This window comes from Bombyx mandarina, chromosome 15, assembly GCF_030267445.1.
Source record: "Bombyx mandarina strain Sakado chromosome 15, ASM3026744v2".
NCBI lineage: Eukaryota > Metazoa > Arthropoda > Insecta > Lepidoptera > Bombycidae > Bombyx > Bombyx mandarina.
The window spans coordinates 12,896,733-12,919,697 of NC_143221.1; the positions used below are offsets into that span (position 1 = coordinate 12,896,733).

General features: G+C 35.8%; 1 protein-coding gene across 1 annotated transcript in view; it reads right to left on the bottom strand.

Moving 5' to 3' along the window:
- Window positions 1-22,965, bottom strand: part of dally (division abnormally delayed protein) — a 157,538-nt gene that overhangs the window by 16,254 nt on the left and 118,319 nt on the right. Inside the window, exons 3-5 of the mRNA XM_028184050.2 lie at window positions 14,605-14,951; window positions 12,271-12,482; window positions 10,252-10,420 (exon numbers count right to left, since the gene is read on the bottom strand). Of these exons, the coding sequence (XP_028039851.2) occupies window positions 10,252-10,420; window positions 12,271-12,482; window positions 14,605-14,951 (728 nt within the window). The remainder of the gene's footprint in view (window positions 1-10,251; window positions 10,421-12,270; window positions 12,483-14,604; window positions 14,952-22,965) is intronic.

Consider the following 22,965-nt stretch of genomic DNA (forward strand, 5'->3'; position numbering starts at 1 on the left):
GAAGCAACAGGATTTGGCGTTAACGCTTCGAGTGTGCCATTAACTTGTGTGGGAGATAGTAAATGTATGACAACGCAAAGAAAAACCTATTTTACTGTCATGGCTGTTGTATTTGACTTGACGTGAATAACACCGCGGCAAACTTGTACTCAATTTCAACATAATTTTAATCTTATACTTATATAATAGAATGAATCGAATAAAATCAGAATTCATACAAAGTTTTTTGTACGCAATGCTGTTACGAAGATTAGAACGCTTATGAAAGAGAAAAGCGCGTAAATGAGCTATCATTAATTTAATCAACTCAACGTACAAAAAACACCTAGGAACATTTTATTCTACATCATGATTACGTTTGTGAAATTCCAAAACAAAGTGAAATTAGTTTAATTAGCAGGAATTACATTTCTGATTTTAAAAATTATTTAAAACATTAAGTCTAAAATTAACTACAAGATATCCTACTATTTCAAATTCTTTTATTTTATTTATTAAATATTTGATAATAATAAAGAAGTTCGATCTGGCTATAATAGAAGTCTAACTCATATTACATTACCATGATATTTAGAAGCGAAAATTTGTGGGGACCGATGGATTTTTATTCCGCTTCCGCGCAAAAACTATAGCCTCCGCCCATATACTACTATGGTACGATCAATATAAAACAAGTTAGGCGCGGTAAGTATCAAGAAAATGACGTTTTTCAGACATTTCCTAATAGTCAGAGCGCATTCTGCAATTTCCAGTCAATAGCAGAGAAATTCTCATTCTATATCTATGAATATTAATAGTCTATGAAAGCCATTAATTAAACGCTAATAAAACATCTCAATAAGGAACCAAAGTAATTCGTGCTTTCGTTACGACAGTATTCAAAGTCACTATAAGGTCACTATTAGATACCGCAACAAACCGACATGCCTATTCGAGTAGATTATTGTAAAATATGCACAACCTAATTTGAATGTGTTAAAATGTAAGCCAGCCAAACATTCTCTATAAGGTTCGTTTATCAAATAGAAGCGTCGAGACATGTATTAGATTACCATAAATATAAGACCTATGACTAAGCGCGTTGTTTTGATTACCAATTAATCATAAGATTTAAGCTACTCGCTCGGGTCTTTGTACGACCTTGTATTGATGTAATGATTAGGAAGAAGATATATACTTGGAATATAATTATAATAACAGTATTATGTAAGAGTTTTTGTGTGATTTTATTCGGATCAATCGAGCGGTCGCGTGACATTTTGAAATATCAACTTTTAGGCTGCCAAAAAAGATACGTGTTTATTTAGAGCCATAAATTATATAGCCGTTGGAAGATTCGAGATATATCTTCTAAATTTGAAAAAGGGCGCAAATTTTGACAACTCTTATAAGTGTCACGTAACGTCGCTCTAGCAGTAAGATTACGAATTCAGATTAGGAGTATCATACCCAAGTTCTAAGCGAAGCGATATTTGAGTGTAGAAGAAAACGTATCAGCGGGATTATCGCAACATACATACATACAAAAAGGGGATATCCTGTGTCCACAGAAACGTGTTTTGAATTTAAATACGAACTTAATTATAATTTGTAATTCGTATAGTATTTTGCAAACAGTGCAATATTTGTGGCTCTGGTGTAGCGATCATAGAATAATATGTCGATGTCATAACGTGAATATGGCTATTCACTTGACTTTGACGTTGTGATGTCTATGGTCTCCTGTATACACTTAATACCAGTTGAATCGTGTACTCCTTCACGCATCGAAAGAAATAAACTATTCTGTAATCTTGATTACATAATAAATAAATGTAAGTGCGATATTATTATATTTATTTTTTATCTTTATTACAAAAACAACAAGAAAATGAGCACTCGGCTTTAACATTCTTTTAAATTATATACTAGTCTGATAAAAAATATCATTTAAAATATTCTCTAAAGGGAAAACTAAACGATATCTGTTAGATACTAGTTTGTATTACTGTGTCTTTCATTAACGCTTTAGTCGCCGCGTTAAAGCTTCATCTTAACGATCGTAAATCTTCGTTTTTATTTTATACTAGCGGCCCGCTCCGGCTTCTCTCGGGTCTTTAACAAAAATTTCAACGATATTTGACGTAGTTTTTTTTTTAAATAAAAGAACACTTATTGCGTCATAACTATTATAGTTAGACATATGCTGTTGCGACACTTTTTGTAAATAATAACGTGTTCTACAAAGTCGTAGTACATTATTTTATTCTATCATCAATAGTTTTCGCAGGGCACGCGGTTTAAAGAATATTTTAGGTAATTTTTTTTTACATTGGTTACATTATTGGAGTTTTAGTAAGGATCACTAATTTTTTTCAAAAACGATTTTAGCCTGTGTCACTCCGGAATAGTTTAGCTTCCAAACAGTGAAAGAATTTTTCAAATCATGTCGGTAGTTTCGGAGCCTATTCAATACAAACAAACAAATCTTTCCTCTTTATAATATTAGTATAGAAGTATAGATTAAACATCATTCTAGAGGCTACTTTACAATATTTGGGCAGGGGTCAAAGCCGTCATAAGCCGTTTATGGCGTGTATTGATACATGAATACGATTTTGATGTCTGAATAAATCGCGGGCCACGCTTCTCAGCGGTGACTCGCCCACGCGCGAACACTCCACATGCAATAATGACTTCTCTATGATAACCTTATAGCTTTCTTGTTTATCATAAATGGTAACGTATAATATTTCCGTATCGCGCGTGTACCCGTGTAGGCGAACTCCGTTATAGGTGTACGACCTATAGGTCAAATTGTACCGGAATTAATTAGATAAGTCTGATTGCAAAACGTGTGTTAACAGAAACAGATGAAAATTGCGCAGACGGAGTAGTATGAAATTTTCCACACTTATAGACAATATAGAGAAGAAGTGCACAATGCTAATATTTTTTTTAAATAATGCATAAAAGATACATTAAATCAATAAAGAAAACATTACACACACTACATACCATGTATTTGACGCACACACGCATGCATACCATTTATTGTCAAACTTTTGTTCTTGACGTCTGTGGTCAAATTGAGAATAGAATAAATATGTATTGTTTGCCTTTATTAATATTTTTTTATAGTGTAGTCTTGACGAAATTTGTGATTATAGAAGTATAAAATACAATCATAATAGTTAACTATAAACATAATAGTTAACATAATAGTAAACTTACAATTCCAATTAATCGAATTTCGAGTACTGCGGGACCTTTAGTTTTATGAAAAGTATGTACTGTACTTAATGTGTTCTAAGATTCAATTGTATTACAAAAGTTTTCCCTCTATTTAGTAATAAATAGCTAATTTCTTACTGATGGTAGGACCTGTTGTGATTCCGCGCGGGTAGGTACCACCACCCTGCCTTTTTCTACCGTAAAGCAGTAATGCGTTTCGGTTTGAAGGGTGGGGCAGCCGTTGTAACTATACTAGAGACCTTAGAACTTATATCTCAAGGTGGGTGGCGCATTTACGTTGTAAATGTCTATGGGCTCCAGTAACCAGTGAACACCAGCTGGGCTGTGAGCTCGTCCACCCATTTAAGCAATGAAAAAAATATATTAGTGTCTATTTTCTCGTCGTATTGCGTTTTCAAGTTATAATGCGTTTCGGCATCACATAAAAATATAAACAAGTCGTTTATTTAGTAGCATTCGATAGAAAACAGCCGGCTTTATGTCTTTGAAATGCTATCATAGTAGGTACAGACTTTCGCGCGGTGAAAGCGTGGTGAGTGCGTGGGCGGACGCCGGCGCTCTCAACGTCGTGATGGAATAAGAGATGCACTCTCTGAATACAGCTCTTCGCTTTGAGCTCGTGTACTCGGACTAAGTGTCAATGACTCTGAGTGATCCTTCAAGTAAAATGGCGTCGTTTTAATTGGCAATTTTGTAATTGCCATAACAAAAAAAAAACACTCCGAATTACAGTGGATTGTTCAGCACTAAAATATTCAGTCGTTAAGTTTTATTTTCGTTTGAAAATTTATAACTATATCGAGAGGTGAAAGGTTATTTGACTTAAGCGATATTTCGCTTAATACGCGACATTTGACCTTTGTAGTTAAACGAGCGTTTTATTTATTTACTAGCTGACCCGGCAGACTTCGTAGTGCCTCAATCGATAAATAAAATACCTAAACTTTTGTATAAAAAAAATTTAAAAAAATCCAAAAGGAATCTGTCCGACAGGGGAGACACATCAAAGGAAAAACATTTTTTTTGTTTTTATATAATTCCGAGCATTTTCATATTTATTCATCTTTTAAATTTTCTCTGGACTTCCACGAATAATTCAACAACAAAACAGTCCAAATCGGTCCAGCCGTTCTCGAGTTTTAGCGAGACTAACGAACAGCAATTTATTTTTATATATATTATAGAAGATTATAGATAGATATAGATTAGCATCAATAGTTCGATGTTTTTAATTGAGCTTCAATTAAGTTAACTTCTTTGAAATAGCTAAATAGGCTTTTTGTTATGATATTTTTTCTAAATTTTAAACAGTTAAATTAAGTTTCAAAAATGTCACTTAAACCAAATACCCCTCGATATGTTTATTTACGTAGGTATGTTATATCAGTAAAAAAAAAAAAAAAAAGGTATGTTAATAACAGTTAATAGACCATGTTCGTTGTTATTGAAATATATTTTTTTATTTTCCTTGTAGACATGGATCCTAGGATGAGCATATGAGCTGGTGGTGAGTGTTTACTGTCGCCCATGGACGTCAGCAATACCAGGGGCAGAGCCGTCCTGCTTCCTGCTGTTAAACATTTACTATCAAATGAAATTATTAATTATTAACATCAAACAAAATCCGCTCTTAATCACTTATCTAACTAACAAGTTTATCCTCTTGAAATGTAAACATATTTAAAAATCAGCACAACTTCATTACTTCGATATAGAATCTATAAAATCTTTCATATTTATTAATCTGCTAGTTCGGTTTAGCAAAATAATACTTTTATCTCAATACCTTAAATTCTATAGTTCGCAAGCATCAAGATACGTCGGTATCAACAAGCGACTTCCTCTGCCAAGTATCACCTAACGTTTCTATGAAAGGAACTAATGAAGCAGACAGAGCCATCACATCCGTGGGCAGTGGTTCCTTTATTAAAATACCTACGTGAAGCAGAAACTTTGTATCCCTTTTTACGAAAATTTCGCGGACGGAGGAGTATGAAATTTCTCACACTTATAGAGAACATAGAGAAGGAATGCAGAATGTTAGTATTTTTTTTAAATTGTGCACTAAAAATACATTAAATCAATAAAAAAAACATTACACTACCATGCATTTGACACACACACGTAGGTATGCGTAGGTACTGTTTGTTTATTACCAAACTTCTCTTATTGTTTATAGGTAGTCTGTGGTCAAATTGAGAATAGATTAAATATTTTTTGTCTTTATTAATATTTGTATAAATACACTTGACGAAATCTGTGATTATAGAAGTATAATGTTGACAATAGAATCATAACGGTGTACAAACTTATAATTTCAATTTTTTTTTTTATTGCTTAGATGATTGGACTAGCTCACAGCCCACCTGGTGTTATTGTGGTTACTGGAGCCCATAGACGTCTACAACGTAAATGCGCCACCCACCTTGAGATAAGTTCTAAGGTCTCAGTATAGTTACAACGGCTGCCCCACCATTCAAACCGAAACGTATTACTGCTTCACTTCAGAAATAGGCAGGGTGGTGGTACCTACCCGCGCGGACTCACAAGAGGTCCTACCACCAGTACAAAATACGAAAATCGACTATAGTCGACTACCGTGAGACCACTAGTTAAAAGAATTGTGCGCGCCAGTAAATTGCACTGGAGGAAACGACGAGGCGACACGACTCGACGGAGAAGTTCACTCCGAGATCTTGACACAGTTACGTGACTCAAAGGGCTTCTTGAGTATGATTCGTCTAAGGCACAATGATAAATAGGGGTATGATTACATCGTCGAATTTCGTTTAAGTGAATTGTGACACATGTGAAAGCCAATATGTCATATAATACTATATGAAGAGTTTAAAATACAGAAAAGCAGACATCATAAACACACAATAGTAATCTATATAGATTATATCCAAAAATGCAAGGTAGTTTGATAACCTAAAAGTACATATTATTATTCGCAACACGCTTCGTCAGATATATATATTGATATCCAAAATATCAATAGCTTTAACGAAAGTATTTATTGAATAGAGTGTGTTAGTTTCTAAAAGTTTAATTGCTTTGAATCGATAGCTATTATCATGATCTACATAAATCAATTTAGCGTTCGAATAGAATAATATAGAAATATAACACGGATAAAATTGTTATGGCGTATTTTATACAAAATAAAAGTTTTTTCATTGAAATTGGCTTTTATAGACTTTTATATCGTCATGATTTCACTATTAAGAAGAATCAGCGAGAAAATCAGTTAGATATATTATTCAATGGTCACCCAAAAAAATAATTTATTAAATAAGCATGAATAGAGCTAGAACAGGTCTACATTGTATGTATGCTACGCTACGTGTGATTACGTGTATGTATGTATTTTACTATTTTATACATAGGTATATTAAATTGTAGTATGTTTATTTATGCATACAGAGTCATATGTAATCTATATAAGTACCTATATTTAACATTACATATATGTATTCTATAATACTGAGATGTTACTTTAAGGAAGATTTTTGTTTTGATTTTGTTCTTTTTTTGGTTTTGTTGTTGTTGTTTGTTATTCTTTTGTTACTGCACCTACCATGCATTATCTCTGCACCACCCTATGGTCGACTGGAAGAGAATGCCCATGGCATTAAGTCCGCCTGTGTACAAGTTTTGTTTTGTGCATACAGTATAAATAAATAAATAAACTTCAAGCTCACTACAAGAATTCAAAAACTGTTTTCCCTTCCAGATAGAGGGCCGTGAGTTCACGTACCAGCACGCGCGTAGTTGGAATAGTCTTATACGACCGCGACGGGGCAAAGGCAAAGCCACCATCGCCTGAAACATGTCTTGTCGGATCCTCTTCTTCACTCTCGGTGCTTTTAGGTCTCTCAAGCACCAGTCACAGTCCTTGTTGAACTCGTCGATTACGACGAAGAGTTTGACGAGAGAACGAACCCACAGACACAGCCCACTTAGTTTCTCGCCGGATCTTCTCAGTGGGTACTGTGAAGCACTATTCTTGCTAGGGCTAGTGTTAGCAAATTCGCTCAGGTTGAGCCCGTGAGCTCACACGTACCCGTCTGGGTGTAGCTGGAATCGCTTCTTAGTTTACCAGGAATTGATAGGGAAAAAATTGGAATAGCCCCTTGAACTACCAACGATTGGTTAGTATATTTTTTTGCATACATATTTTTGCATACATTGTTGCATAATATACTCCCTGATCAAAGGTTACTAATTGATCGAAGATGACATATTACTATTTCTATGAACAAGTCCGAATAATCAACTAACAAAATATTCTAAAATGACAGGGGCATACCACGGGTAGCAAACGGAAACAGTGTCCTTGCGAACGTAATGACATAACTATAGCTCGTTCAAGTGATATGACTCAACGGGATGTCGTCTCTCATTTGTCTTCTTGCCACCGCAACGCGCTTATTATGTATCCTCCATAAACATATTATTAACAGAAACGTTTATTATAATAATGTCTCTTGGTATTATGTTAAATATGCGAACGACCGACACGAATCTCGTGGTCATTATTTTTATATTCACTTTAAACAGTTCTATTCGTTTGAGCAAGGAGAAGTGATGAATTTAGAATCTTCCGCAAATATACTAGTGTCGGTTAATAATTTAATAAAACATCGTCGTCTTAGGCCTTACAGCCCAGGGTGGGCCTTAGCCTAGTCCAGTATGTCTCTCTAGACTTCTCTGTTCAGGGATTTTTCCTTCTAACTCCTGACACCGATAACTTTGAGGTCGTGCTCTACGCCATCTAACCATCGGAGTTTGGGTCTGTCACGTCTTCTGCGGCCCTCTGGTTTGCAATAGAGCAGTTGTCTCGGCATTCTGATCTCCTATATTCGAATATCGAATATAATAAAACGCTGCCTAGAATATTTTTGATGTGAGATTAGATAGATTTATTTTAGTTAGGCTACAATATGGCTATTATCGGCTCTATATTAAATTGCTAATGTGTGAGATAAAATTACTTTAGTAATTTTCTCTATAGTTGATAGGAGTGGGTGCCGAAGATGCTTCGTCGACCCGCGCCCACGGCTGACCTGGCCTTCCTACGTCCGTTTCCAACAATGTTTATGGTCTCGTAATACGAAGCGAGCACGTCTATAAAGAGATTCCACGCTTTACGATCGCTGAATAGACTTTTCGCTTTGTTACAATGATTGGTTCCTCGCGTCCACGAACTTTTATTATGTGGAAATGCAAATCGTGTCGTGAACTAGCGACCATTGATTTTAAATAATTGAAAATTCCGAGTTTGTCCGGTTGTTACGGGCACGTGTGGCGTGCTGCCAAACGATCGCAGAGCTGTAAAGTTTAATAGTTTATCTCCTCTCAAGTTGCAATTCCATTTGATCGGTTGGTGACCCAAAGGGAAACCAGTACCACGACTCACGGTATCGTGATTGTAATAGCATTTTCATGCTAAAATAGCGTGCAAAACGTGGAACTTCTGTAAGTTGGAATGCAGCTGTAAATCAAATAAAATTATACTGAACGTCGATCCGGAACGATATTTTATCGAAGATAATTTATATTGTACTGGCTTGAACGGATTGAAGTATGTACCTATTACTTACGCGCTAGTTGCAAACAATTAAACTATTATATAGGTATATGTGATAGAATATATTATATGTGTACTAGTCTAATTACGCTATCACACTTTTACATTATGGAATGCTTATGTCAATCTATATATTATTAATACGTAAAGCAAAAATTTGTTTACGAAAATTGCGCGGATGGAGGAGTATGAAATTGTCCATACTTATAGAGAATATAGAGGAGTGCACAATGATTTTTTTTTTATGCATCAAAAATACATTAAATCAATAAAAAAACCTTATAAACACTATACCATGTATTTGACACAACACATTGTTTATTGTCAAACTTTTGTTATTGTTTAAAGTCTGTGTTCAAATTCAGAATGTCTGTAGTGTAGTCTTGGCAAAATCTATGACGTATAGAAGTATCTTGAAGTCTTTGATAATAGAACAATAATAATGTTCAAATTTTTAATTAATTATAGTCGAATTGCGACTACTAGGGAACCACTAGTATTTATAAAAGTGTTACGGCTCTGATAGTTAAATTCAATTATAATTTCACAACTCAACATTTGAAATATGAAATGAAAAATATGAAATGAGCACTACACTTGATTCGTCATCGGCAAAGGGTGTGGGTGGGTCAGGTTAAAAAGAAAAAAAATAGGAATAGTTTTACGATGCATCTCAAAGTTAACTGCAGCCATTGTAACTTATTTTTCGTAATCCAATTACGTAAGCCATATAGTAAGTTCACGGACATCTGAGCGGTAGATTTTATCGTTTGATAGGCCTGGACAACTACGATTTTGGTGTCCCTATGTTATCTTTCACTGGAAAATAAATAACGAAGTAAGCTTAATACCACAATATTTTACGCCGATTCTCTCATTTTAAAATTGACCATAATTGGTGGCCTGTTTATCAACCGACTTCATCAGCTGTCAAGCAGGAGCCCCGTGTATCTTGGGACCTTAGACTCTTACCCAAAGTGCTAAATGTAATAGGGTATATTCATGTTTTTGGAACCACGTAATGTTACTCAAATATAAATCAGACGACGTCTGGATTGTACGGTTACGTGTAACTTTGATTAACCATTTTCGCTTTAGTTTGCGGTGTCAATGAATAATAAAACAATATTCTTTTCCGGTTTTGTTTAGAGTATATTGTTATTAAGAATGTGAGTATAGTTATCTTACATTCCGAATCCTAGCGATCGTTGTCAAAATAATATTTTATACGCTCAAACTTTTATCATGAACATTTATTTTTGCAAAAGCTGCCAGCCAAATTGAAATATTTTTATTCAATTTGTCAACCGTTTGTTTTTGATACACATAAAATGATCGAATTCGAAAAAGGTCTCGTTTTGTTATAGTTTATTGTTAATTTTCAATGAATCAAGGAACATAGAGATAGACGGTTCTAAGCCTACCTTATTCTCCAAAATGTTTCTGTTCTCGAGAGCGTACATGATCGCTTTTGATACTTTGGTCTCGAGTTCTCGTAGTGCGACGTCAGCGTCTAACCTGGTGAGCTGCTCCACTCCTTCCACGTAGCTAGACCATGGCCCGTCTAGCTCTACCAACAGAGATCCAATACACCTATGAAAAAAAGCATCATTACTATCTTTAGGTGGGATTTGTCGTCCTACCTTTTCTTTTTACGTCACAAAAGTAGACTTGTCAATCTATTTTAAGAATATGCAATATGTAATGGAAACTAAGAAATGTATTTCTCGTATTACTGGTGGTAGGACCTCTTGTGAGTCCGCACGGATATGTACCACCGCCCTGTCTAATTCTGCGTGAAGCAGTAATGCGTTTCGGTTTGAAGGGTGGGGCAACCTTAGAACTCATATCTCAAGGTGGGTAGCGCATTTACGTTGTAGATGTCTATGGGCCCCAGTAACCACTTAGCACCAGGTGGGCTGTGAGCTCGTTCACCCATCTAAGCAATAAAAAAAACCTATTTTTGGGATTCGCATCAATTGACAAGACTTGAGAACCGATTTGGCTACTTGGTCTTCAAATATTCGTAATAGTCCTAATAGGGTTTTGTTTACAATTGAAACTAATAAATAAGGGTGCGATCCAATCTCAGGTTTTTATTTATTTATTTCCACGACAGATCAAAGTTTGCCGGATATTTTAGTAATGAAAAAATAAAATAATAATAAGGCTAAATTGTTCGTTAGAAGGCTCGAGTAGCTCCGTGCTTCAAAGACTTAAGCAACGTTTACATTGAGTTTATTATTTGCTTTTGAAATTTCGAATTCAATTTTAGATTCCACAGGCCCATTATACGGGTATTATTAACTAAGGGTTAATAATGTTTTGTTGTGTTGTTCGTCCGTACAACAAATGTTGTAGACGAGGCCACAAGCCGCGGTTAATTAGAGGAACGATTCTGTTCTGTTTCAAAGTTTTTAGTACTCGCGCTTGCCAGAATCTTTCGAACTTACTCCATAATACATTTCGGAGTCGCCGCAAGAAAATAATTAGCGGAAGAGTAATGAGGCCTTTTAAAGTTTAATGAAAATTTTACCAGTATTTTTGTTTATTATTGGAATCCCCGAATAAATATTTGGAAGTCGACTGTGTGATGATAAGATAGCTTACGAGCCGTCGGCTTGGGATTAAGAAACGGAACGATTCGAACCAGAATATGGATGATGAACGATTAATTTCCAAAACTATCGCTAAACTTATAATATTTATAGCAATACATTTAAAGAACGTAGAAACACATTTTTAATTAATGAATAATGGTAAAATTTTATATTTAGATCAATTGATCTAGTTCATTGGAATTATGCAATCATAATTCCAATGAACTATCAATTATTCAGTGTACATTCTGAATAGAACGAAAGGAAATACGCGACGTGGTATTTATTCATTTAGACCTAATGTGATCATCTCTATTGTATACTATACATTAACAAAAACTATTATTTCGGAATGTGTTTTTTTATTTGGGTGTGGTATTGCAAACTGCAAGGAGACCAGAATGCTAAGACAACTGCTCTATGGCAAGCCAGAGGGGCCGCAGAAGTCGTGGCAGACCCAAACTCCGATGGTTAGATGGCCTAGAGCACGACCTCAAAGTTATCGGTGTCAGGAACTGGAAGGAGAAAGCCCTGAACAGAGCAGTCTGGAGAAACATACTGGACTAGGCTAAGGCCCACCCTGGGCTGTAAGGCCTAAGATGATGATTGTGAACCGGCATACTACATCACCAATGTCTTTTCTGCCGCGGAACGGTCTTGCCTTCTAGGATATCTATGAGTTCGATCAAACAATTTCTTTTCTCTGTACTGTCTTCTTTTTTGTGTGTACATAAATAAATAAATAAAATAAAATAAATAAACACTATGTGGATAGTTAGCTTTTTCGTCTATAGGACAAAATAAATTAAATTAAATTTACGCGGCGCTTGATTAAACACGTACCCTCGAGCGATATTCAAGCAGTAGTTCCTGCATGGTCTCACGTCGAATCCAGCGCAGCGCGCACACCCAGCGGCCTGGAGTAGCTTGTTGGAGCATTCCTCGTTAATACCGGCGAGCACGTGGTTGGCGGAGGTCAGAGCGCCGGCGCCCACTGCGAGCATGTCCAGAAGCACTCGCGCTGCCTCCAGGGACTGAGACAGGGAAACGCCGAGCTGTCAACAAAATAAAGCGGTAAACTATTTAGTATTGAGGATTTATCCGCTACTCACTCCCATTACTGTAACAGCGCACAGAGTTTCTCGGCGGATCTTCTCAGTGGGTCGCGTTTCCGATCCAGTGGTAGATTCTGCGAAGCACTGCTCTGGCTAGGGCTAGTGTTAGCAACACACCCGGTAAAGCCCCGTGAGCTCACCTACATGTTAGGGCGAAGCTGAAATAGCCTCTCAATGCTATCAACATAAGTAGGAAAAAAAAACTACTGTAACTGCAGTACCGCCGTTGTTCATAGATAGCGGCAATCACACGAAAACACTGAACGATAAGGTTCAAATAAGGCAATTAAAAGCTTTTGGGACCTCGCAACGGATTTGAAATTGTTAGAATTTGGATCATATGCACAAATTATATAATTCAGTGTTATAGAAACTCGTAGATTCAATTCGGATACTTTAGAAATGGAATGTGACTGCAGACTTGGGCTTTATCAATGTAGAAAATGGGCAAACAAGCTGACAGCCAGCCTTACGTTAAGATTTATATTTCGCAGTAATAATATCTTACAGAATTTATTTCATTTCAACATCAACAATTGAAATTTTACGACTTTACAAAACACAGGCACAGGTTTCACTAATGGGCGTTTGTCAAACCTTTCAAGTTTCTTGTAGAAGTTTAATGTTTGTGCTATAATGAACTTTTCTGAAAGCTTATTCCACGCAGCCAAAGCTCGAGAATGAGTTGTCCTATTTTGTGAATCCAAAACTCAGATCTAAGAATCAGATGTCCGTAAAAAGTAAAAAAAAAAAAAAACCACAGGAAAAGTAGTAAAAACAAGGCCAGAGCAAGATAATGATACTTAATATTCGTTTATATTCTAAGAATCAATTTGATTAATTACGAATTGTTTGTTTGTTAATACAGTTATATAAATACAGTTTTCAATTAAATTAATTCTCTGTTCCATTCATTGTTTTCATTGTTTAAAAATATTGAATGGTCGTTTCTACTAAGGCATTTTCAAGATAATGAACCAATCTATAGTTTAAATTTGTAGGAAAAGTTTGCACACTTTGTTAATATATTTATTTATAAAGTCGTCTGGTACTTGGATTCAGTTTGTGTCAGGCAGTGTACATCTCGATCTACAGGGGAGTGGCTCTTCTAGGGTTACGTCTAAAATGTCTGTCGACCGATATTGAGAAAATTAGCTCATAGTTTTTTAACAGACCTTCTTAGCCTAGAAATATTAATATAATATAGTGATTGATAAACGATTCAAAACATATTTATCTTCCAAAGCTTCATCTCATGTTAGCGATTTATACAAACTTAAAACTTTTTTTTTAATGCAATCAACTGTTTTGATCATATTCTGACCTTAGTTCAGAAAGTTGTCAAGTTATTATGAAGTATGCTGGTTGTGAGGATAGATCAAAGATAGCTACGCAATTTGCGACCTCGTGTCGGTATGCACATATTCCAGGTCCAAGGTAAAATAAAATTGTCTTGTTTTTGGTATGGCGCCGCGATCAGTTATCTCACCATAGTACCTTCTTATCAAACCAGCTCTTAATCTTAAAAACGTAATATATTGTTTAGTTAAGTATACTTAATTTCGACTCTTATTTTAAAAGAATCTTTAAGAATTTGTTCATTAAAAATGTCAAGACATAAACGAACAATGCAAAAAATTAATAATTGCAATTATGTATATTTATTTATTTTATTACATTTACTTTAGATTTTGCGTCCATATTACATTCATTAACATTTCATGTAGTATACCAAAATTAAATAAAAATAATAACTACATTAACGGAATAAAACAGAAAAAAAAAACAATAAAACAATAATAATATTATAATAAAAAACAAATAATAATAATAATAAAACAAAAACTCAAAATTAACACCAAAACTACCTTAATCTAAAGGCTTTTTTTTATTGCCCTTCTAGGCAGACGAGAATACGGCCCACCTGATGGTGAGTGGTTACCGTCGCCCATGGACTTCAGCAATGCCAGGGGTAGAGCCAAGCCACTGTCTACCGCTGGTTAAGTTCGTTATTAGTTAGGTAGTATGAAATATTTAACAATAATTAGAAATGGAATATCACCTGTTGCGGAACTTCTCCGAAGGGCTGGACGGCGTCATAGGCATCTTTGAGGCAGGCTTCGTACTCCGGCGTGAACTGCTTCGAGTCTAGTCTGAGTGCGTTTTGATACGCAACCGGGAATAGATCTCTGAAGAACTTCCTTGCGCTGGTGACCAAGTCTTTAGGATGCCTCGTGTTGACGATGTCGGTTATGACGTCATGCTCGGAACTCGATCGTAGGAGAGTTCGTATGTCGTCATAGAGGGTCGCGAGAGGAGTGTGAGTCCTGGTCGCGTGCCCGCGGTACAATTGCCTAAAGAGTACCGCTGTTTTGTTCTGAGATCGATGCGATAGTCCCAAGAGATGCTCTGTACGGAAAAAGAAAACTGTTTCAATAACAACTTTAAGGCCAAACAAGCGACAAAATGGCGTATGTGAAATTTAAGAGCGAGTATTTTAAAGATTAGCATTAGAACCGATTATTCAGCGGTAATTTTTAACGTAATTTAATAGAGTGGACATGTAAACAAATTTTAAACTTGAAGAGAATTTAAATTATATTTTTTTTACTTTTAAAGGAAGATACGCACTTATACACTTGTTCACGTAAATCTAAGATAAAAAAGTAAAATCGGTCAAATTCGTAGCAGGTTCGTTCTATTTTTATAAATAACTAGCGACCCGCCCTCGCTTCGCTTCGGAAACATTAAAACAAACATGAAACAAAAAAAAACAAAAAATTAAAAAAAGTAGCCTATGTTCATCAGGGACAATGTCGGCTTCTAATGGAAAAAGAATTTTTCAAATTGGTCCAGTAGTTTCGGAGCCTATTCGAAACAAACAAACAAACAAATCTTTCCTCTTTATAATATTAAGTATAGATCAAGAGCTTTGAGTGTTCTTTATTTCAATTTAATTAAAATCAGATTTCAAGTCGCATACGTAGTAAGCGGTGAAATTTACGAAAAACAAAAAAAAAACATTAATTTTGAAATCGTCATCACATTTACAAAGTCAAAATCTTAATCACGTTACCAGTTCATAATAAATAAAGCGTGCCTTCAACATTACATTCACTGGCACGACAAAGTTGTTTAAACTTACACGAACAAATAACGTTCCGCTTGTAGTTAGTTCCTAAACTCAATACGTATAACCAACAGTTTGTGAGCTATAAATTAAACTGAACATTAACATGTCTAGTGTAAATACGTTCATGGTGAGCAAACATCCCTCGGGATAACGTTCCCGTTGTTTTGTCACACACTACGTTATCGCCAAGGAATTCGGAACCTCTTAACGGATTAACACCTGACCACATTCTTTATGTCTGAGATATGAATTTATTTGGGCGTTATTAAAACAGCTTTTATATAGATCCGTATTAATAGGCATTATGCAAATGTTTGTCAGTAATGAAGTAATATAAATTTATGGGGAAGTCTGAATGTAGCGCCAGTGACAAGCTAAATAAAAAGTGGTCGGTTATCGTGGCATGTTATGCTTAGAAAGGATGATCATGTGGCCAAAAATACCATGGGTATGAAATTTGCCGGTAATATAAGGGAGGGGGGGTGTCCTAAAAAGACCTAGATGGACTCTGTGGAAGAGGATATGCGAGAGAAGGGTATGGGTGCAGAGATGACGTGTGATAGACCTGAATGAAAAACAGGACATGCTGCACTGAGCCCACATTGTGGGATAAGGGCCAGAAGAAGAAAACAATTTCGTTAGTACAATTTAATTCCATTATTTTTACAATGATTATCAATATCTATCTTCTATCTCTATATATATAAAAATGAATTGCTGTTCGTTAGTCTCGCTAAAACTCGAGAACGGCTGGAGCGATTTGTCTAATTTTGGTCTTGAATTATTTGTGAAAGTCCAGAGAAGGTTTAAAAGGTAAATAAATAAGAAAATGTTCGGAATTAAATAAAAATAAACAATTTTGTTTTTCCTTTGATGTGTCCCCCGTCTTTTTTTGTTTGAAGTTTATTTTATACAAAAGTTTAGGTCTTTTATTTATCGATTGAGGCACTACGAAGTCTGCCGGCTCAGCTAGTTTGTTTATGTAAAATTCATGGTAAATATGGAAATGTTTGTAATGCCTTTTTTGAAACAATCATCATTTTTATTACTCAGTCATTCAATGATATAACTTGATCATACCGACTCAGTTACTGAAGTATAGTGAACGTTGAACATCGCTGACATTTTTGGAGCTGTTAGATCTAAACTTTAATTAAAATATCATGTAGCTATTAAACAACAAAAAGTGGAAGGCTTTATAGGAAGAGGTAGACGTAAGAACAAATTGATGGATTGCCTGCAAGACGATATGAGAGGAGAGTGAGCGAAGAAATGGTAAATGATAGAGTACTATGGAAGGAGAAAACATGCTGCGCCGACCCCAGGTGACTAGGAGATGGGGCAGGAGAATGACGATAATTATGATGATAATTATTAAAGAACAAAATAAATAAGCAGTCTCTAAAAGGCGCTAACCCATTTTCAAGATACGTTTTAAATATAAAAGTACTATAAAAAACTGAAATTTGAACTCATGTCTCAAGACAGGCGGCGTGTTTACGTTCTTAATGTCTACGGGCTCCGGTAACCACCATCCCAGCTGGATATTTTTATGAGCCACTCGTAGTGTCCATATAGTTGCTTCCATCGTGAAAAAAGATAATAAATGAAGTCAGGTAGCAATAACTATTCAGAGAGGGTTGGGTAGCATGCCCACAATTTTAATATTCCGGACAATTTGACGTCATAAAAAAACTTTTATTTTTTATTTTTATTGCTAGATGGGTGGACGAGCTCACAGCCCACCTGGTGTTAAGTAGTTACTGGAGCCCATAGACATCAACGACGTCAATGAGCCACCCACCTTAAGATATAAGTTCTAAGGTCTCAAGTATAGTTACAACGGCTGCCCCACTCTTCAAACCGAAACGCATTACTACTTCACGACAGAAATAGGCAGGGCGGTGGTACCTACCCGCGCGGACTCACAATAGGTCCTACCACCAATAAAAAGTGGTAATGTCTTAACCTATATTATTACTTATTTAAATTTTGTTGACGTATCACGTAAGGTGCTATTTACTCCAACAGTGCGAAATATTTTAGGTATATTGTTAGTTTAAATCCGCCTCCGAAGACGCTAATTGAGTTTATAGCTTAGAACCAAGCTTAGCGTCGGGAAAATCTATTATTAAGTAAGCTCTTCACGCCTGGGGGAACGAGACATGCCCTCGCCTGTGAATGTATTTGACGTACTTGTAAAATATGTAAACCGGGTGCGTGGAAGTATAAGGATTCATAATGTAACGAATGTCGTTGTATTTGATCGTTAGGACCTTCAATCCTTTCAGGAGCAAGAGAGGAGTTTCATTGGCGCTTGTGAGCATGTAAGCGTTATTCGTAAGCGATACTCGGATCAAAGGACTACTCCATTGATATTTAAAGGTAATGTCAGAGAGTTTTACACAACAAACATTGTGCAATTAAATGAAGTTAAATAGTTTTATTGTGGTAACAATGAAGCATATCTAACTATTTTATTATTTTCGGAATATTTCAAGAGTCTGAAGACTTTAATCTTAATATTTATTGTATAGCACTTAAGACATAATAACAAATAATTGCTTTATTTATTTATTTATATAAAATTCATAACGTCATTTGTTCCGTGGTTAATGAAGAAAAGTTCTGTATCACGAAAATCAGGTTTAATGCACGGAGTCGGTGTATCTTTGTTAAATATATGCGGAATTCAGAATTATTTAGGTTTATTTTTTACTACCTCCTATCTCCATTCCGGGTACAAATTACAAAAGAGAATATATCCGCTGAAAAATTGTATATTGATCTATGCTTTTAAGCTATTCGCATTAGATGCATTAGATGAAAAACAGGTAGTTTTGTATTTACGAGGTATAGCTTCAGTTTCATTCACGTAGGAAAAAATCCCATAAAAGTCCTTTTTTCTGCACATTTGGCAATGTGTATGCAAATTTCACGATGGTCAACTTCAACCAACGTAGTTAAATTGTGAAAGCTTATCTTATGTACTTCTTATATACTTAAGCATTGATTATATTATTAAAGTGTAGTTGAATTTTATTTTAGTAAATTGTTTTTTACAATTTCCGTATTTCTGTGAAAGTGTCGAACACATTATATTTGTTTGTAAACAGTTTTTTGGAAGACAATTCTTCTAAAACTATAAATTGTCGATTAACTTCAGACGACGCACTTCAGATTTGCTTAGTTTTTAGCAGAGAAATAATAAGCTGAATCTTCTAAGGCTTCTGTCAGATTTACTTGATGTGTCTATAAATAATAAATAACTACCATACGACAACGTTTAAAATTTTGACTCTGCCGTACAAAAAAAAAGTAATCTATACACATAAATAAAATTGGAGTGACTGTTTGTAATATTGAAATAACCGCTTTTTACTACATGCATATGAATATGTATACGGTACTTACACCAAAATAACATTTTTTACAATTTTTGTCTGTCTGTCTGTCTGTTTGTTCCGGCTAATTTCTGTGAACGGCTGGACCGATTTTTACTTGATTTTCACTGATAGGTAGCTGATGATATAAGGAGTAACTTAGGCTACTTTTTTAAGACTAGCTTCGCCCCGCGCGTCACCCGCTGTAAGATAATAACCGCGGGTAACATCGCGGGACTCAGCTATCAATAATAAAATTTAATGTTTCCGAAGCGAAGCGAGGGCGGGTCACTAGTTAAAAATAAACTTGCATATATGCATATACTCAAATTGAAAATGTCGTATGCGAGATTCAGGCATCTGTCAAATATCTTGTATTCTATGATATGATGGCTAACCGCCACATTACACGTTTACACCGTTTACTCCCTAATTAGAATAATATAAAGCACGTATGTGTATTATTTTAATGTTCCGAAACATCCTTTTTTCCAGTTACATGGTTTGATGATTCACGATCGTATTTTAAGAAAGTCCGTGACATTCAAAGCTGCTCGGCGACGTGCCTCGATTGTTTTGTGCCGTCGCGCTTCAAACAAACTACACCGTGAACTTCTCAATCCGGACCTTTTAAGATATGCTTGTTCTGTTTTGTTACGTAAACAAAATAATATGTCATTTTTAGCATCATTTAAATCAAGCTAAAGAAATACTATTTGGTTTGAGCGATTTTTAGCTTACTATGCGACATTTATATATGTAACTAGCTGACCCGGCAGACTTCGTAGTGCCTCAATCGATAAGTCAAAGACCTAAACTTTTGTATAAAATAATCTTAAATAAAAACAAAAGGAATCCATCCGAATATCAAAGGAAAAACAAAACTATTATTTTTATTTAATTCCGAGCATTTTCATATTTATCGACCTTTTAAACCTTCTCTGGACTTTCACAAATAATTCAAGACCAAAATTAGCCAAATCGGTCCAGCTGTTCTCGAGTTTTAGCGAGACTAACGAACAGCAATTAATTTTTATATATAGACATTAAAGGTGCATTTTTTGTTATGATATTTTTTCCAAAATTTTAAACTTTAAAAAGCTCTCCTGTCAGATTTAAAAAATGTCGCTTAAACCAAATAGCGGTTCGTCTCGTTATCGTTCTCGTCAAACCCGTTGCTTGCGACGAAGGGCTCGGCGAGTAAATTAACCCACAGGCACAGCCCACTAAGTTCCTCGACGGGTCTTCTCAGTTGGTCTCGTTTTCGATTCAATGGTAGATTCTGCGAAGCACCGCTCTTACTAGGGTCAGTGTTAGCAACGTCGTCAGGTTTGTGCCTCGTGAGCTCACCTACTTGTTAGGTTACGCTGACATAGCCTGTCAAGGCTATCAGATTAGGTAGGAAAAAAATCTTAACATCCTTCGAGCCGGACTGCATTCTGAATCGGCAAAAGTGGCGCCCACTCATGAATGCTGCCAATACGCGCTATTAGCTTTCACGCCATATTACATTCATGCGTTACATTTAATTAATTTATATGAATGAATATTCGAAAAGTGTGAAGGCGATATTTTGAAAAATACCGCAACTCAAACATTTGATTGAAATATATGTAGGTTGATCGAGAAGGGCCAAGGTTTTTTTTTTTTATTTCCCTTGTAGGCAGACGAGCACACGGCCCACCTGATGGTGAGTGTTTACCGTCGCCCATGGACTTCAGCAATGCCAGGGGCAGAGCCAAGCCGCTGCCTACCGCTTAATACTCTCCACAAGCCTCGTTTGAAGAAGGACATGTCATAGCGCTCGGGAAACACCGTGGAGGGGAGCTCATTCCATAGCCGGATGGTACGTGGCAAAAAAGACCCCTGGAAACGCACTGTGGATGACCGCAGTGGCTCCAGGTAGTATGGATACTTACGACCAATTAACAGTGCAATCGACTGGTAATCAATTTGTTCGTCGCAGGAAAATCTGTCTGCTAATTAAACTATCTTATTCAATATTATGAAAATTTCTCTTGTGAGTCCGCGCGGGTAGGTACCACCACCCTGCCTATTTCTGCCGTGAAGCAGTAATGCGTTTCGGTTTGAAGGGTGGGGCAGCCGTTGTAACTATACTGAGACCTTAGAACTTATATCTCAAGGTGGGTGGCGCATTTATGTTGAAGATGTCTATGGGCTCCAGTAACCACTTAACACCAGGTGGGCTGTGAGCTCGTCCACCCAGCCAAGCAATAAAAAAAAAATAAAAAAAATTAGAGGTCATAAAAATTGCATTAATAGTAATAGCTGGGAACAACTCACGCACGGTTATCCGGCCCCAAATTAGGATTTCCTGTGTTACGGGTATCAGAGACTGACATACATTTAAATATATGTAAACAAAAACCTTTTTAATGTAATTTTTATATAAAACCTTTTTAGTTTTAAAACAAAAAAGGATTTTTCTTATATATAGTGCCTGAACTCTCTGTCATTGAGAAAAAAGACGAGCTTAGTTTTATTTAATTGAAGAATACTGGGTAAAATAATTTATGGAAAATAAACGCTTTAAATGTTGTTTTCTTAATATTGTACAGAAAATGCAATTGGACGCTTTTAGTATTTTTTAACCACTTTTAGAATACTTCATATATATACATATATAGATAAAAACACCCAGGCCAACAAAGAGCTAACAAACTTGTTCATCACACGAACAAACTGGACCACTTGTGAGTCCGCACGGGTAGGTACCACCATCCAGCCTATTTCTGCCGTAAAGCAGTAATGCGTTTCGGTTTGAAGGGTGCGGCAGCCGTTGTAACTATACTGAGACCTTAGAACTTACATCTCAAGGTGGGTGGCGCATTTATATTGTAGATGTCTACGGGCTCCAGTAACCAGGTGGGCTGTGAGCTCGTCTCTAAGCAATAAAAATATATATATAAAACATATATATAATATATATTATATATAATAAAATATATAAATATATGTTTTTCATTTATCAAATGTCCCACGTGAAACACATTATATGTTTGTGAACTGCAAATGTTTTCGAATGCGAGTAAGACCTCTAGACGTCCGTGGCTTCGGCGGTCGCTCGCAAACAATACAATTATCAGATTGGATATGATTTGTCACGAACATACTAATTTAATCTGGGTGTATAAGTAGAGTGGGCATTTAATTGATAGTGATTAAATATTAAATGTATATTTTATATAATAAACTACTCATTATTTACAATTATATTATAATTTTTTTTGATATACTAATTTAATTGGTTCAACACTATTCATACTACACAGTAATATTTTTTAGAACTCTGTTAAGCGAAAACGGTCTAGAAAAGATTACTTAGCAATATATTCGGCTATTGTACAAATTATCATCATTATCCTGCCCTTCTCCCAGTCACCTGGGGTCGGCGCAACATGTTTTCTCCTTCCATACTCTTCTATCATATACCATTTCTTCGCTCACTTCCCTCTTACCCATATCGTCTTTCACACAATCCATCCATTTCTTCTTAGGTCTACCTCTTCCTCTATATCCTTCCACATTCATAGTTAACAGTCTCTCTCCAACCTCATTTTCATTTCGTCTCATCACATGTCCATACCATCCCAAACGCGCACTCCTCAGCTTCTCTGTCACAGGTGCCACTTTCAGACTTCCTCTAACATATTCATTCCGTATTCTATCCATTCTCGTTACTACACACATCCATCGCAACATTCGCATCTCTGCTGCATGCAATCGCCTTTCATCTATTGTACAAGTTATACCTGCGTATTATATTTAATATACCTACACCGCTTTTTATCTCATATTCTCTTCATATTAATGAAATTATTGAATTTAATCTTTTAGTTGTAACATCCCGACTTGTATCTTGAGGCGTGAGGTCAAAATTTCTGTC